Source organism: Cricetulus griseus, chromosome 4 (assembly GCF_003668045.3).
Source record: "Cricetulus griseus strain 17A/GY chromosome 4, alternate assembly CriGri-PICRH-1.0, whole genome shotgun sequence".
In the NCBI taxonomy this organism is placed as follows: domain Eukaryota; kingdom Metazoa; phylum Chordata; class Mammalia; order Rodentia; family Cricetidae; genus Cricetulus; species Cricetulus griseus.
In genome coordinates, this window is record NC_048597.1 from 127,833,795 (window position 1) to 127,849,792 (window position 15,998).

Genomic DNA, 15,998 nt, shown 5'->3' on the forward strand with positions numbered 1-15,998 from the left:
AGTCATGCAGAGTTGGCACAAGGGGATCACTGAGGGGTTAGGGAAGGGGGAGCTGCCCATTGATAGGGTGAGCCTTAGGAGCACAAGGCAGAGCTGTGGGGCTTCAATTGACTCCTGCTTTCTTCTGCTCATTCTCAGATAGGCCCATGCTACCTTTACAGGGCTCAGACATAAAGCATGTACAAAGGTCCTGCTGCGAGGAGCCAGGTAGCCCAGCAAAGCATTCCCAAACCAGTCAGGGGACTGTACCAAGAGCCAAAAAAATGAACGCAGCCCTTAAAGTAAGAAGAGGGTGACAGACTGTCCCCAGATGAACAGGAGCTGTGCAGAGGGCTAGGAGGGAAGGTGACAGCTTTTAATGTGTTACTAGGATCAGCTTCACAGAGTATGGACAGTACACACACATGTATATGTACACATTCTCACATTACACACACATGTACACATACACATGTGCACATTCCTGTGCCCCATCCACACAGCTACATGCACACACATGTACACCAGGGTATTTGAAAGTTAAGAAGAAAGTCAGAGAGGGGAACTGAGAGTTGGCTCCTGGGCGTTGGGCTTGGCATTTTTATAGATGGGTGGTTTAGTCCACTCTCTAACTTTTGTCTGCCTACATCATAATGAAGACTCTGTCTGTACAGGAGATCACATGGCTTTGAGGGAACAAAAGGAATAAAAACACCGGGGAGGTGCCAGCCCAGGCTGAGGGAAAGCTCTCAGAGAGGAGGACCAGGGACTAGCGTGGATGGTTCCTAAGGATTTGGTAATCAACATGGGCACCACAGCATTCAGGACAGAGCACAGGGCAAACTCGGAAGGTCTTCAGCCTCAAAGGTCACACCCCCGGGAGAAAGGCTGCACAAGGCTCAGGTGGAAGAGGCCTGAAGGTGATGGGCCACTGGCATACATGGCGGCAGAGACCAGGCGCACACGATATGAGGCTGAGCAGGTTTAGCATTCATTTACTGTAGATGAAAAGAAGCCGTGTCTGGCTATGAACAAAAAACAAATAAACAACCTCCTGGAAAGAGTTTCTGTGTCTGCAGAGACTGATGAACAAATTGGAATTTCTACACTGTGAAAAATGGATTTTTTTTTTTAGGTTAAAAGGCCAATTGCTTTATCTTGGGTTAATGTAAGCCTTCTGGAACAGCCATTCCTTGTCCCACTCTGTATCTGAATTAACATCTCATGATAATAAATAGAAGCCTCTTAGAAGCTATTATAATATCAGAACACTAGCTTCCACCAATCAAAGAGTTAAAACATCATCAGATAGCATCTTGGATCTGTAGAAAAGCTTTCTTCATCTCAGTGTACTTCCTGTCTGGTGAACACAGCAATTATTTTAAACTTGCCTTGATTTATGACTCTTTTTGTTCTATGGAACTATAAAAACTCCATGAGATTGCTTCTATGTTGGAACATGAAACTGTGAGTAACCTAAATCTGTTCTTGGGCCATGGTCATTCAAAATGGTCCCAGAATAAACTATCTCTTATTCCCTTTAAGATGAGAACTGTGAGCTGGGCATGGCGCATGCCTTTAGTTCCGGCACTCGGGAGGCAGAGGCAGGCGGATCACCTAGTTCAAGGCCAACCAGGTCTACAGAGTGAGTTCCAGGACAGCCAGAGCTACATAGAAAAACCCTGGAGAGAGAGAAAGAGAGAGAGAGAAAGAGAGAGAGAGGGGGGCGCACTGTGGTTTTTACATCGACACTAGTCGCTGCACTGAAAGTGCATTCATCCATCTGTTTGTCCTGCCAAACTGAAAGGTCCAGGCTAGTGCCAAACTCTCTGTGCTCCACACCTGAAACAACAGCCTGTCCAGAGGATGCATTCAGGTGTCATCACAGTGTGCAAAAGACGATGGAGACAGAGCAGACTGTCCTCTCTTTATTGCTGCCTCATGAACTTCCACAAGGAAAAAGCAGTGATGATGAAGAGTCATGAAAGCGATTATTAAACTTGGCAAAGGTTGCCTCGGCCAGGGTGGAGTTTCCTTTCCCTGGAGAATTTTAAGCCACAACTAGATAAGCACTCACAGGGATGAGTCAGGCAGTTGAGAGATGACCCAGTGAGCGTCAGTTTAACTGCAGGCAGAGCCTTCCTATGGATTTGTTTTATTGTTTCACAAGACATAAATAATAGAGCAGGCTGAATAGTGTATGCTCTGAACTTGCTTCTGCAGAGTGAGGATGCACGCACACACACACACACACACACACACACACACACACACACACACACATACATACATACACACACACTGCCCATCCCCACTTGGGTGGGAGAAGTCCCTCTTTACCAGGAAGGGTAAGAACTTAGCTAGACCAATCAGATGATCTTATAAGAGCTGTCCAGAGCAGAAAGGCCCCCTGTGACCACACACTGGAATTAAGCGTCCTTCAAAACCTCTCACCACGGACAATAAGGAGCTGCCTTATAACAACAAGAGCGGAGATTCAGGGAGCCACACAGCAGTTTTAGGACACTGGAGCAGAGAGACAGGATGCCTTCCAGCTTTCAGAAAAAAAGAAAGTACTGACCCACCCAGAAAGAAATAAGCCTAACTCTCTACTAGGCATCTACAAGTCCGTATTCCCTTGAGAACAGAGGCAGCTGTGGCGGAATTAGAAAGATGCTAATGTGCTCTCTTCTGCTTTTTTTAGCCCTGCACTGAGTGGTGGCTGTCTGGCACCGAGGAGGGCTTCCTGGCCTTCCTCCTGGTGAATCACCTTCCTCTGGGCTCCCAAGCCACACGCACCTTCCTGTTCTGGCTCCCAACACCCCGCCCAGCTGGGCACACCCAGAAGCAAAAGCTGCATGACATACAGGGGTGCATAGACCACCTTCTCATTAACTGACTCAACTGGGTGGGGCAAAGTAGCCCCTTCCACTTCGGACTTTTTCTTTAAAAAGGAATCAAAGTAAAAGGAGAAATTAAAATAGAACACACTAGTTCCAAGCTGGCAGCAAGTGTTGAAAAGGAAGCCCCAATGGGAGGCTGGCACCAGGGCAAGCCAGCTCTCTGGGCACTGCTGTTGGCTGCCCCTGCTCTTACTGAGATCCCCATTCAACCTCCTGGGAACCTAAGAGAGCCCGATTGTTTTCAGGCCTTTCCAGCTTGTAGAGCCCTGTCAGGTTACAAACCCAGTTGTCTTGAGTTTCCTTCCCCATGACAGTCTCCTTTGCACTGGACACTGCTCACTTTTTCAGAGAGACTGCCTTTGACACATGTGGTACTGAGTTCAGAATGTCAGCTAACTTTTCCACCTTCTGAATTCAGACACTGAAATCCTGGGGCTGACTGCACATCAAAACACCAGATTGGCAGGGGGGGGGGATTCCTCAAGCATTGCCCAAGCCTGCTAAAAAGGATGATGGATAACAAGAGGAACCCTCATTCGGATGTCTTTAAAGCTGTCTAGTTGATTCTAGTATAATTCCATATGGCAATTCTCCATCAAATTTACATGTATTGTCTCTGGTGGAATTAAGCCTGGCCTCCACAGTCACCACAGGAAACCAGTGATGTCTCCTTAAGCCATTAGTTCCCAAAATTCAGTTTATATTACAAACACATCCGTCCTTGTTAAAATGCAGATTCCTGTGTTTAATCCATAGAATCACTTTAGAAGTGAACTGACACCCCAAAGTTCCTCTGACTGCCACATGAATGTTGTAACATGCACACCATGGCAGATACATGCCTACTACTACTACTACTACTACTACTACTATTACTACTACTACTACTACTACTACTACTACTACTACTACACACACACACACACACACAAACACACACACACACACACACACATACACACGGGGGGGGGTGTTTTTTTTGAGACAGGGTGTCTCTGTGTAGCTTTGGAGCCTGTCCTGTAATTCACTCTGTAGAGCAGGCTGGCCTGGGACTCACAGAGATCTGCCTCCTGCCCCTGCCTCCTGAGTACTGGGACTAAAGGTGTGCGCCATCACGGCCAAGATAACACACACACATATTTTTAATGGGGAGGGAATTCATAGGAGAGTGATAACAAGACTTTAAGGATTGTGATCACTAGAAGATTCAAAGATATGGGAAAGAAAAATACTCAACTCTCAAAGGAGCCAGGGCCAGGAAACTTCTGAAAATCTGTGAATCTTCTAGTGTGTTCTCATGTCACTCCCACACCCACATCTGACTAAAAAGTAGAAAAGTCTACAACTCTTGCATCAGTGAGGCTAAATATTGGGGATCCTGTTATTATAAAACCCAGTAGCCCAATGCAGATCAAGGGCAGGGGCCTTGGAGGCAATGGAAACTTCCAGATGCCAGGACTGAAAGTGGAAAAAGCACAGAGGCAAGTTGTTTTAGTCCTTGCAGTTGGGAGATCAGAGGGGTCTCTCAGGGGACAGCAGCGAGAAGCCTGGTCAACAAGCTCCTGGGCACAAAGCTACACCTGAGGGATGCCACTGTCAACTCCATCAAGAATGACTCACATGTAAAAAGTAGGAAAGTTTACATGGAAGGCATTCTATAGAAGATTATTACTATAATGCTGAGCTGTGCTTGCCTAACACCTATGGAGCTCTGCTTAACACATACAAGGCTCTGGCTTCCTCCACCCCCTTAGCCCCAGAAATGAAATGAAGGAAAAGGCCATGGGCTAGAAACAGAAACAAGGAAGAAACTTGAATCTACCTTACAGGGTGAGTGACTTTGAGCAATGGTGACTGTCTGTTCTTCTGTAAGACGAAGCACAATAATTCTCTTTGCAGAAGCATGGGACAGGGAAAGAGGGTGGGGCTATCTTTAGTTATCTGTGAGTTATATATTACACTTCCCAAAAGACAGGATAGTAGACTGCATTTGAAGCCCTTGGCTCTTCTATTTTTAAGTTAAGACACTTAGTAAACTGTTTCTGCTCCTCTACAAACTCACCCATTGGAAGAGTCCATATACTCTCTTCCTTGGGGTGATGGCTGTCTGAGAGGCATGTTTGTTGAGGCATCATAGAACCTTGGTTACTAAAATAAAGTATGAAATGGTACATGCATCTTTAGGTGTGATGGAAATTTTAGACTGTTACATACACATATCTATACATGCACAATCTATGAAAATTGGCTATCTTTGAGAAATGGGATTCATTCTTTATATACTTTGAAAATCTCAAAATAAAATTCGATCATGATTGTATGTTACTTTTGTATACACTAAAAAGAAAAATCTGAACAGTATAAATAACAACTACAGTGGCCACCACAGCAAAAGTCTTCCCTGAAATCATTCTCAGGTCCACCTATGGCTGCTGGACCATACAGAATTAGGATGGCACAGCTTTCAAACACCACTCCATCCACACTTGCTAAGATTTGCTGATGTTTGTTGACATTTGCTATTCACAAATACACTGGGTACTGGCACCATGCTAGAGCAGGGGCTGGCAACATAAATCCCATGAACCAATCCCAGACTACACATTTTCGTAAATAGGGTTCTCCAATATCACCTGTGGCTGTTTTGTTAAAATAAGAATAATTGAATAATTGCAGCAGAGACATCTGATCCACACCACCTAAGTTATTTATCATTTGGCCCATCATGGAAAAAGGCTGCTACACCCCGTGTTAGACAATGAGATCCAATGAGGAGCAACCACAAACCTGCCTCAATGGGACTTGGAGTTGAGTCATGTGGTACTCAGTCACAGAGATAGCCATGTGGTTATAACATGTTGGAAAATACAGGTGTGGGAGTGACACTATCTTTATGTGGTAGTTTGAATGAGAATGGTCCCCATAGGCACATGTGTTTGAATGTTTGGGAAGGATTGGGAGTTGTGGTCTTGTTGGAGGAAGTGTGTTACTTGTGCCTTTGAAGTTTCAAAATATTCACAACATTCCCAGTGTGCTCTCTCTCTCTCTGTCTCCTGCTTGTGGATCAAGAGCTGAGCTCTCAGCTGCTCTCCAGCCCCCTTTCATCATGCCTTCAATCCACTATCAGGAACTCTAACCTTCTGGAACCATAAACCAAATTAAACTTTTTTACAAGCTGCCTTGGTCATGAGGTTTTATCACAGCAATAGAAACCCTAAATAAGACATATGGGCAGTTAGGCTAGTTGGGAATATTTCAGAAAGACAAAAGCAATATACAATGGTTGCAGTGTGTACCAAAGTTTTGTGATGGGATAAATGATGGACATTGAAATAATAATGAGAATGAAGCCCTAGCTCCAACATAGAAGGCATAGCAAGGCATGTGAGCCCAGATAAGGTGGGAGGAGAGCAGTGACAGGCAAAACAACTCTGTGGGTTGAGATAAGGAACCATGTATTTATCAAAGAGAGATGGGGCACCCCGAAGAAAGGAGGTGAATGTTCTGAGAATTTCTCTAGCTTCAGAGTAGTGCACAGAAGGGCCATAGTGAGGACAGGAAAGACAGACTAACCTTAGCCATCAGGAAGTTGAGTTGCAACTTTCAAAGGCTAGGACCATGAACTTCAGGACTGACACAGTAAAGGTCACAGAATGAAGTTAGTGCAACTCAGGTGCAGAAAGAAAAGCCACCAGCTGTCTCAAAATTGACCTCAACATTGAAATAGGTATGTCTGATGCTAGGAGGTTTCCATGACAGCAGATCCAACAGAGATACCCAAAGATGGGTTCAAAACAGGTTGATGGCTCATAAACTCAGCTTCCTTTTCCCATGCTTGTACTTTCCTTGACACAAGACTCAAGTCTTTCAAGAACACACATAGTAGCTGCAATGGTGAGCTTTAAGTGACTATCTAGAATCACCTGGAAAGAGTGTCAATGGGGAATTGTCTACATTGGGTTGAACTGTGGATGTCTGTGGAACATTGTCTTAATAAAGTTAATTAATGTGGAAAGACCCAGCCCATTGTGGGTGGCACCATTCCCTAGTCAGGGGTGTCTAAACTGTATAAAAGTAGAGAAATAGAGCTGAGGACATGCAATCAAGCAAGCAAGCATAAATGTAAACATTCTGCTCTGGCCATGGATGTGCTATAACTATCTGTCTGAGTTTCTGCCCTAACTTCTACACAATGATGAATTGTGACCTAGAATTGTGAGCTGAAATTAACCTCTTTCTCCCCTAAGTTGCTTTTTATCAGGCCATAGAAATGAAACAGACAGAGGTCATTTCCTTAGAGGGTTCTGTTCAGTCATGCATACTGCTTCATTTAATCAGCAATTGCATTTGGATCTATTCCTTCCCTTTATTATGAATGTTAAGATAATATCAAACAGGGTTCCTAGAGCCCCCAATGCCCTCTCAAAAATCGAACCCTTAGCCTGCCACCTGTTAAAAGCATACATTTGGGGGGTGGAGAGATGGTTTAGGGGTTAAGAGCACTGACTGTTCTTCCAGGTCCTGAGTTCAATTCCCTGCAACCACATGATGGCTCACACCATCTATAGTGAGATCTGGTGCCCTCTTCTGGCATGCACTGTATACATGATAAATAAATAAATCTTTTTTTAAAAAGCATACATTTGACATCTTCATCATAAAACCCCAGATTAAGGCACAAAGTCAGAGTATTTGCTGACCAGAATCCCTTTCTGGAGAAGTTAAAACTCAGCCCCCTAATAACAAAGACAACAGGAAGTGGTTCCTAAAAGCCCAGTGACTCCTCTTTCCTTGCTTGGTCTTAGTTGATAATTGACAGCAAAAAGACTAATCACAAACTTTGATTTGCGCTGGAAATATCCCTACAGGCCCATGCAATGAACTTTTCCCCCCAGCGGAGAGCATTATTTTCCAAGGCTCAGGACACTTGGGGTGGGGGTCTTGCTGGAGGAAGCAGCTCACTAGGGGCTTTGAAGACTCCAGCTGTGCATCTAGGCACAGCTACTCTGGGCTTCTTGGTCGCTGACTGTGGGCATACATGTCTTTAGTCTGATGCTCCAACCACAAGTGACAGAGCCCTCCACTATGCCTTTCCCATGACAGTGGACTGAAATCTCCTGAAACCATGAATCAAAACAAACTTCTGCCTTAAGTTGTTTCTCAGTCGGGGATGCGTTTACAGAAGTTGCCTGGGCTACTTAGCAGGAACCAGAAGCCTGCTTTACTACAGAACTGACTCTGGCACCTGAAGGCAACTGATGGATGACTGAAAGGAGACTAAAGGTTTGGCATCTTTGTCTTCGTATTGTATCTGCCTCCTATGCTGTCTTTAGCCTCTGAGTCATGGAGACATGTTGATAACTTGCAACCGTTTTGTCTGAGACAATAGGCATGGCTCACTTGTTCCATCAGCCCTTGGCAGGTGAGTGTCTCCTCTTCTCTTCCTTGTGCTTTCTCCCCTGCTTAAGCACCCAACCTTATCATAAAGCCCAGACCAAAGCACAGGACCAAGACCTTACTGAAAAGGATGAAGCCAGCAGCAAGAATGACTCTCCATTCCTAGAGAAAGTCATCAGCCTTGAGCCCACCGGGCACAAAGCCAGAAAGTTTAGGCAGAAGAAGGGAACATCATTGAAAGCCACGTCCTTGACTGAGAGACCGTCACCAAGCTTCAGCCTTCCCCACTTCATCACATAAAAGCCAGCAACCTCCTCTGTTAAGTTGAGCAGCCTAGTGATGCTTTTGGCCACAACCTGCTCCCTTCATCTATCAAGCTGAACTGCCCATTAGAGCTTTGCCTGTCTTATATGTATATGTGACTTGATCTCCTTCTCCTAGTCACAGCTTCCTATGTAGGTCAGGATGACCTTGTAAAGGTTGATGCTCCTGCCTCCACCTCCTGACTGCTAGGATTATGGGCAAGCACCACCATGCTCAGCTATTTCTTTCCTTTCTATGAACAAATAGACACAGAATCAAGAGAGTTACTGCCCTGACCCATGCTGAGTTTCGTGGAATGAAAAGCAAAGTAATGGCACAACAGATAGGAACTGCATCTGAAATGTGGGAAATCCCTGTTTCCCTTGTCTGTGATACTTCTTACAGAGAGAACGCTCCCCAGAAGAGCTGTGCTGCCTCCGCTTTATATTAGTGCTGGCAATTTAAAAGGGAGGAGTTAGAAGCCCAAAGATTAACATGCTTATGTCTCAAGGAATGCTCCATCCAATCACCAGGAGCCAAAAGCTAAGCCACCAGCAATATGAAGCCGTGATTTTGAGAGCCATGTGTTTGTGGCAAAGTCATAAGCCAACCAAAGAACTGGTTCAATTCAATGAAACAGCAAATCTAGCCAGACAGGTGGACTCTAGAGAAATTTTCAATTTTTTTAATTGAAAAAAATTGTCACACAATATATTCTGTTCACATGTTTCCCCTTACCAAACTCCTCCCAGATCTTTCTCATCTTCCCAGCCACTCAACTCCATGATTTCTTTCTCTCTCTTTACAAAAACAAATATTCATGTGGGGGGCACCTGTGTGCCACAGGGCATATGTAGAGGTCAGAAGGCAAGTCTGTGGGATCAGTTTTCTCCTTCCACCATGTGGGTACCACCGGATCAAGCTCAGGCCCTCAGGCTTGGCAGCAGGTGCCCTTACGGGCTGAGCCATCTTGTTAGTCCAACCAGAGCCTTATCTAGAAAGTGACATGAGAGAAGAAATGGAGTGAAAGGGTTTGGTTGCTCAGCACCAAAGAGGGTGCAGGCAACCTGGGCACTATTATATATCAGCTGAGTGACCTTGGATAAGTTAAATAGCCACTTTGAACATGGGCTTTTTAAACTATAAAGCATGGGTCACCGGGCCTAGAGTTATTACATGATTTAAAAAAAAAATTGATGGTGAAGACCTTTGCCAGAAGTAAGGAATCTAGTACGGAGAGTTACCGAGGTACATGTGTTCCTGGTGGAGGGCAAGCCCTTAGCATGATCCCAAGATGGCCTGAAGATTAAGGAAATGCTGGATCCAAAGATGATGAAAAGGCCAGGGAAGGAAAGGGTTCCTGCACTCTGAGGAAGCTGCAGGTGATTGACATGGCAGCCCTCCCCAAGCCCTGCACTTCCAGCCTCACCCAGGTCCTCAAATGTCCTTGCTCACTGTTTATGACACAACACTTATTGGTTGCTCAGCACCAGGAAGGGTAGAAGTCCTCTGATACCTGTCTTTTGTTGTTGCTGGTTTTCTATCAGTTTATTCCATCTATGCATGCACACATCCATCCATGGTGCATCCATCATCTCTCCATGCATGCATGCATCCAACATGTACCCATATATTAATGCACCCATCCATCATACACCCATCCATCCATCATGTACACATCCATCCATCCATCCATCATGTACACATCTACCCATGCATATATCCATCCAATTTTTCACTCCTTCAAATTCTCCCTATACACACGCTGAGCACTGGCATGAATGTGGGATGTAGAGTATTTGAGAATATTCACAGTTGAAGGATCTATGTGGTTATGCAAAAGGCACCTACCAAGCCCAGTGTGTGTGCATTTGTGATTACCCAGCATGCTTTAGATTGTGGCAGAGTATACACATTAATACTAACTACATGTTTCTATAGTCCCACTGCATGCTTACTATACTGGTTTTGTTTATTGTCACAATCCCACTTTACAATGGATGTCACTATTGCTTCTAATAAACAAACAGGGAAAGCAGGGTGGCAGACACAAGTCACACACCTGTACATGGCAGGCCAGGAATCTGAACTAAGCCTTTTATCAAGAAGCAAAACCCAGAACTGTCCTGTCTGCTGCACCCTGTACACAGAGACTTCAGTGTGTGGTGGCTTCTACACATTTGTTCTCTGATGCAATGAAGAGGGGGCTGAGGTTGCAATAAATTAAACAGTGTGGCCAGCTGCCTCTGGGTGTGTAGGCAGGAAGCAACTGTCAGCAACTAAAGACTGAGGACTCAAGGTTCTAAGGGGGACAACTTCATGTGTATTTACTGAAATATGAAATACAACCTTCTAAGGCATCCCCATCACTGCAGAGCCACTGGAGCTCAAACAGTATTTCTGCATCTGCATGCGTGTTCTCACTTGTCTGTGACAGTGGAAAAGAGAAAGAGTAGAAATTCAGATTCTCATATGAAAGAGACATGAGACTCCCCATGTATATAAAAATAACACTCGACTAAATACAATGGGTCATGTTTTGAAATCCAAGCTGTGTGACCCCAGACACCAGTTAACCACTCTGAACCAATTTCTTTGTGTCAACAATGAAGAGACAGTGATGACTCTATCTTAATGTATCTTTTTAAGATCAATGAATATACACGGCCATCACTGGCTGTAAGGCCATTCCCCTGTAATGCTCATGTTTATAAAATAAGGTCTTTCGTGCTTGATTTGGGCATGAGTATACTTTGGAAATCATTGGTATCATACACAAAAATATTCTATTTGCCACTGAGGATGTGGCAGACCCTATTCCTTAAATACAACACTGCTCTTAGGTTCTGGAGTCTTGGGTGAAATGTCTGCTGACAGGATAGTCATGGGAAGGTATGTCCCCCTCTGCCTCTCACCATCTGTCCACGTTAGGTTCAAAGGTGAGCCTCTCTCCAGTAGGCCACAGGGCTTTCTCTGGTTCCCTCTACATTGCTCTTCTGTCCTTCAAGCTTTTATCACCAGGACGAAGGGCTGGGGACCCTAGGGCCTGTGAGCACAGATGGAAACCAAGGCCTCAAAGTCCCAAGGCCCTTAACTAGTGCTAGAGCTAATGTTGGAAGGGAAACTAGAGAAAGGCTCTGAGCTCTACCAGTAAACGTGTTGACAGCAGAGGCTGCTTTCCAGCAATAAGGACAAGTTTATGACCAGGGAAACACCCCAACAAAAGCATCCACACAGAGCCACTCACCACTGCACCCGAGTGAATCTCCGGCTCATAGTTATTTGATCTATCATTAATTAAATTCTTCCTATGTGCTAAGCTCTGTGTTTGCAAGAATGAGTAACCTATGTCCTACATCCTCAGCCAGAATTCAAGGGCTCAGGCAGGGGAGACAGACAGACAATAGGAACAGACAATTACAAAACACTGCAGTAAGTACAAAAATGAAGGAATCAAAACTGACATGCCTTTATTCTCAGCATTCAGGAAGCAGAGACAGGAGGATTCCTGAGTTTGAGGACAGCCTGATTTATACAAAATGAGCTCCAGGATAGCCATGGCTACACTCAGAAACCCTGTCTTGGAAGAAGTGGGAGGAGGAAAAAAAAATCTGACATGGTGGCCAAAGCCTGTAATTCCCATACTAGAGAGGTGGAGGCAGGTCGATAGTGAACTTGGGGACAGCCTAGGCAAGACCCTGTGGAGAATGAAGAGACAGAGTCTAGTACAGAAGAGCATAGGAGTGTGGTCATAACTTCGGAGGAGGGTCTGTTCAGGTGGGAAGTACTTTGGGAGAAGACATTCCAGCAAAGGTGTAAGGATAGAGTGGAAGAAGGTGAAAGGTCATGGTTGATGAGAGCTATGTGAGAAAGGCATTCCAGGGGACCACAGGTAATGCAGGCCTGGCAACATTCCTGTGGAGTGTGGTGACAGAAGGGATAGGACTTGGCCAGGAACTAAGATCCAACACCCAAAGGGTCTTGTGAACGGAAGTGCCAGTCTGCTGCTTGAACTTTGTCCCCAAGGTGTTAAATACAATGCCTCAAATACAATACAAAGCAAAGGTGACTACATTTCTGCATCTTCCATTCCGAGGTCTTCTTCAGGGGCAATTGCAGGCTGTCGGAGAGCTGCCTGGCTGCCCAGCTGGGCTGGCGCCACCCTGCCTGACTCATTGTAATAGGCCCGTACTGAACTGCCTGCCTCCTGCCTCCTGGACATCTTGGTCATGCTGACCTCATAAGGTGATATGGGCACAAAAGGACTTGGCAACAGAAACTTCTTGGAAGCAGCTAGAAGTACACACTGAGCCCTGAGCAGGACTTGCAGTGGGACATTGGCTGAGAGGCAGGCAGGCAGGTCTTGGACAGAGGCAGGGGCAGCCTGCTGCAGTAGTTCCAGAGGCACCTGCGCTTCTGTCTCCTCCCTCCCTCTTTCCTTCCCTTCAGTGTTCTTTGGTCCCCTTGCTGACCTCAAGTTAGCAAGAGAACTTGCCATCACCCTGCAGAGAAAAGTAGCCTCTGTTCTCATCTCAGCCTTGGCGACTCTCCAACAGCATTGGGGGAGGGGAATTAACTTGTTTGCTTGCTTGCTTGCTTGCTTGCTTGCTTCCTTGACCAACAACATTCTCATGTAGCCCCGGCTGGCCTGAAACTCACTGTGCAGCCTGAGGATGACCTTGAATGTCTGATCTACATGCTGGAACTGTATGCATGAGCCCCATTATATACAGTGTTGGGGATAAAACATACAGCCAAGTGCATGCCAGGCAAACACTCTACCCACTGAGCCACAGTCCAATCCTCCAGTGCCTTCCAGAAGCCAGGGCATCTCACAGCTCCAGCTGCCATTTGGAACTATTCCCTCAGCTCTCCACCTCCATCTCTCTACAGCCTCACCCCATTACTCCACCCAGGGTCTTTACAGCCTCACTGCCAAACCCTGTTCTCTATGATTTCCTTAATAGCAGGTCCACGGCTCTGCCTATGTCTCCCCTGGTGATTCCTTCCCCTGCTCCTTCCTCCTATAACTCCCTTTCTTCTGAGTCCTTAGGTTCCATGGCATATAATACAGTATTAGCTTACCTACCCCAATCATTCCCAAGGATTGATCCAAGAATCTGCCATGCCCATCTCATACAATGCCAGGCTGAAATTTCTTCTTCCTCCCTGTTCCTGAACCCTACCTAATCTTTCCAGGCTCAGCTCAAATGCCAGCCAGACCCTAAAGCTTTTCCCTATCACCTTACCAATGGATTAAGTCTAAGAGGGCTCTGCTTACCTTGGTTAAATTATGTGTTTTGTGAACCGCACAAGAGTAGCTAGCACTTATGTGTCCTGTGCCTCTGGAGAACTGACCATATAGTAACTCACTTAATCACCCCCAAGCATCCTATGTTATTATCATCCTATAGTCCTCATGAATCAACAGCCAGTCTAGAGGAATCAGGATTTGAATGCACACAGACAGGCAGCAGGTGCTCACCAGGTGTATCAAGAATTCTCATGACTTCCCCCTGTGTATGTTTGTCCCTCCAGACGCTAATGAGCTCCTTGGTGAGAATGGACTAAGTTGCTGCTCTCTTCCCAGACCCAGGGAACATAAAGAACTTCAGGTTGTAGTGGTACTCTGGGGCAAAGTAATTTTAGATTGGCATGTGTCTTCCCTACATTCACACGATAGTAACTTTTCACTGGCCTGGTCTCCCAAGAACTGAGATTAGCAAGCTGCTGGAAGGAAGGATGTAAGAAGGAAATATAGGTGCAGACTGCCTGAAGCCTGCATGGCCAAGATCTGACAGCTGGAAATATGATAAACAGCCCACACATTCACGCGGAGCCACCTGAAAGCCTGAACTTTTGTGATGGTGGCCATCAGGAACCAAAGGCTGTGGACATGCAGGGCTGGAAGGCTGGGGTGAGGTCAAAGAGAGGCAGGACAGGTATTGTAGGAGATCTGGCAGAGGAGAGCCGGTCAGCAGGCTCTGCAGGACCCATAGAGGCCTGAGTGTTTGATCCCTCCCACCAGACAGACCCAACACGGTGAAAGGTGACATGATTGCCAATGGTCTGATAATCTATAGATGTGAAGAGTCAGGAAAAACTGGTTTGTCCTTTCCTCCGTGGGTACTACCCCACTGAGCTTCTTCTCCAAGTCTGTGTGCACTCTCAGCTTTCCCATAGCCGAAAGGGCAGTGACTTTCTAGCCTCAAGAGCAGCTCATCTTACCAGCTGGGTGGTCTGCAAGCTCCTGATTCTGTAAAATGGGGTGAACTTGCCCATCACCCCGAATGAATGCTACAGAGGGGACGAGCGCGGGCCTGTGCTTCCCGTGGATCTCGCGATCTCCTAGTGCTGTCTCCCAGTCCAGGTCCTCTACTACCCAGGAAACCAAGCAGACACTGCAGACGTCTGCGCCCACGAGGAGGGAGGGCCAACTCCCCAGGGAACCTCCTACCCTTGCAGCTTAAGTGGCGACTCCCACCAGGGCAAGGCAGGCTGCAATTGGAGGGGGTGGGGTGGATCTTGAGCCTTGGGTCCATCCGTCCCTTCCCGTCCCTCCCCGTCTCCTACACCCACCCACCCGCCGGCGCTGGCTGAACGCTGCTTACCTGCGGCTCCAGAAGCCCGCGCTGCTCAGCACTAAGGGGCGCCGGGCGAGCAGCGCGAAATGCTGAGAACACGGGGATGCGGTGGTCCGGGCTATACAGGGTGGCAAAGCGCTCGGCGCCAGCGAAGCGCTGACAGATCCTCACGTGCGTCTCGGTTGCCAGCCCGGCGGGTGGGGTCCCTGCGTAGAAGAAGCGGTCGCACTCTCCGAAGCCCGCTTGGTGCGGGAGCAGCAGCCGGGCCTGCAGCAGCCCCACCAGGGCCAGGAGGCCGCCCAGGGCGAGCCAGCGCGCACAGCCCATGGCGGCCTCTGCGCGGCCAGGCTCCGCAGGAGCAGGGAAGTCCGCGCTGTGCAGCTCCGGCGGGGCGGCTCCGGACCAAGGCCGCGCCCCTTCTCCGCCTCCACCCCGAAGATGGCTGCAGGGCTCGGCCCGGCTTTCTGCTGCTGCACCGGTGCGTGGAGACTGGTCACCTGCTACCGCGTTGCTGCGGAGTGCCAGACTCACCCCTCCGCGCTGGTCTGGCCTAGACCAAGGGACGGTCCCCGGGGCTGGGACTGAGAAGCCACGGCTGGCTCGCACCAGGGCCCTCCGGGATGCACAGGGGCGGGGGATGCACAGGGGCGGGAGATGCCCTCACAGCAATGCTCTCCGGAGCCTGTGCCTGCCCTTCCGCATCAGACCCTGGGCGGTGGTGAAAACGCTTTTAATCCCAGCACTCGGGTAGCAGAGGCAGGATGATCTCTGTGAGTTCGACGTCAGCCTGGCCTATAGAGTTAGTTCCTGGAGAGCCAGTACTGTTACACAA

At 47.3% G+C, this 15,998-nt stretch overlaps 1 protein-coding gene across 2 annotated transcripts in view; it reads right to left on the bottom strand.

Annotated features, from left to right (window-relative positions):
* Window positions 1–15,772, bottom strand: part of Endod1 (endonuclease domain containing 1) — a 28,044-nt gene extending 12,272 nt beyond the window's left edge. The window contains exon 1 of one of the 2 annotated variants that reach the window (XM_027415129.2): window positions 15,194–15,772. In XM_027415129.2, the coding sequence (XP_027270930.1) occupies window positions 15,194–15,493 (300 nt within the window). In that variant the 5' untranslated portion in view covers window positions 15,494–15,772. Of the gene's footprint in view, window positions 1–14,810; window positions 14,958–15,193 lie in introns of those variants that run through there. The other variant, XM_027415130.2, reaches the window with a different exon arrangement.
* Window positions 15,773–15,998: the final 226 nt, after the last annotated feature.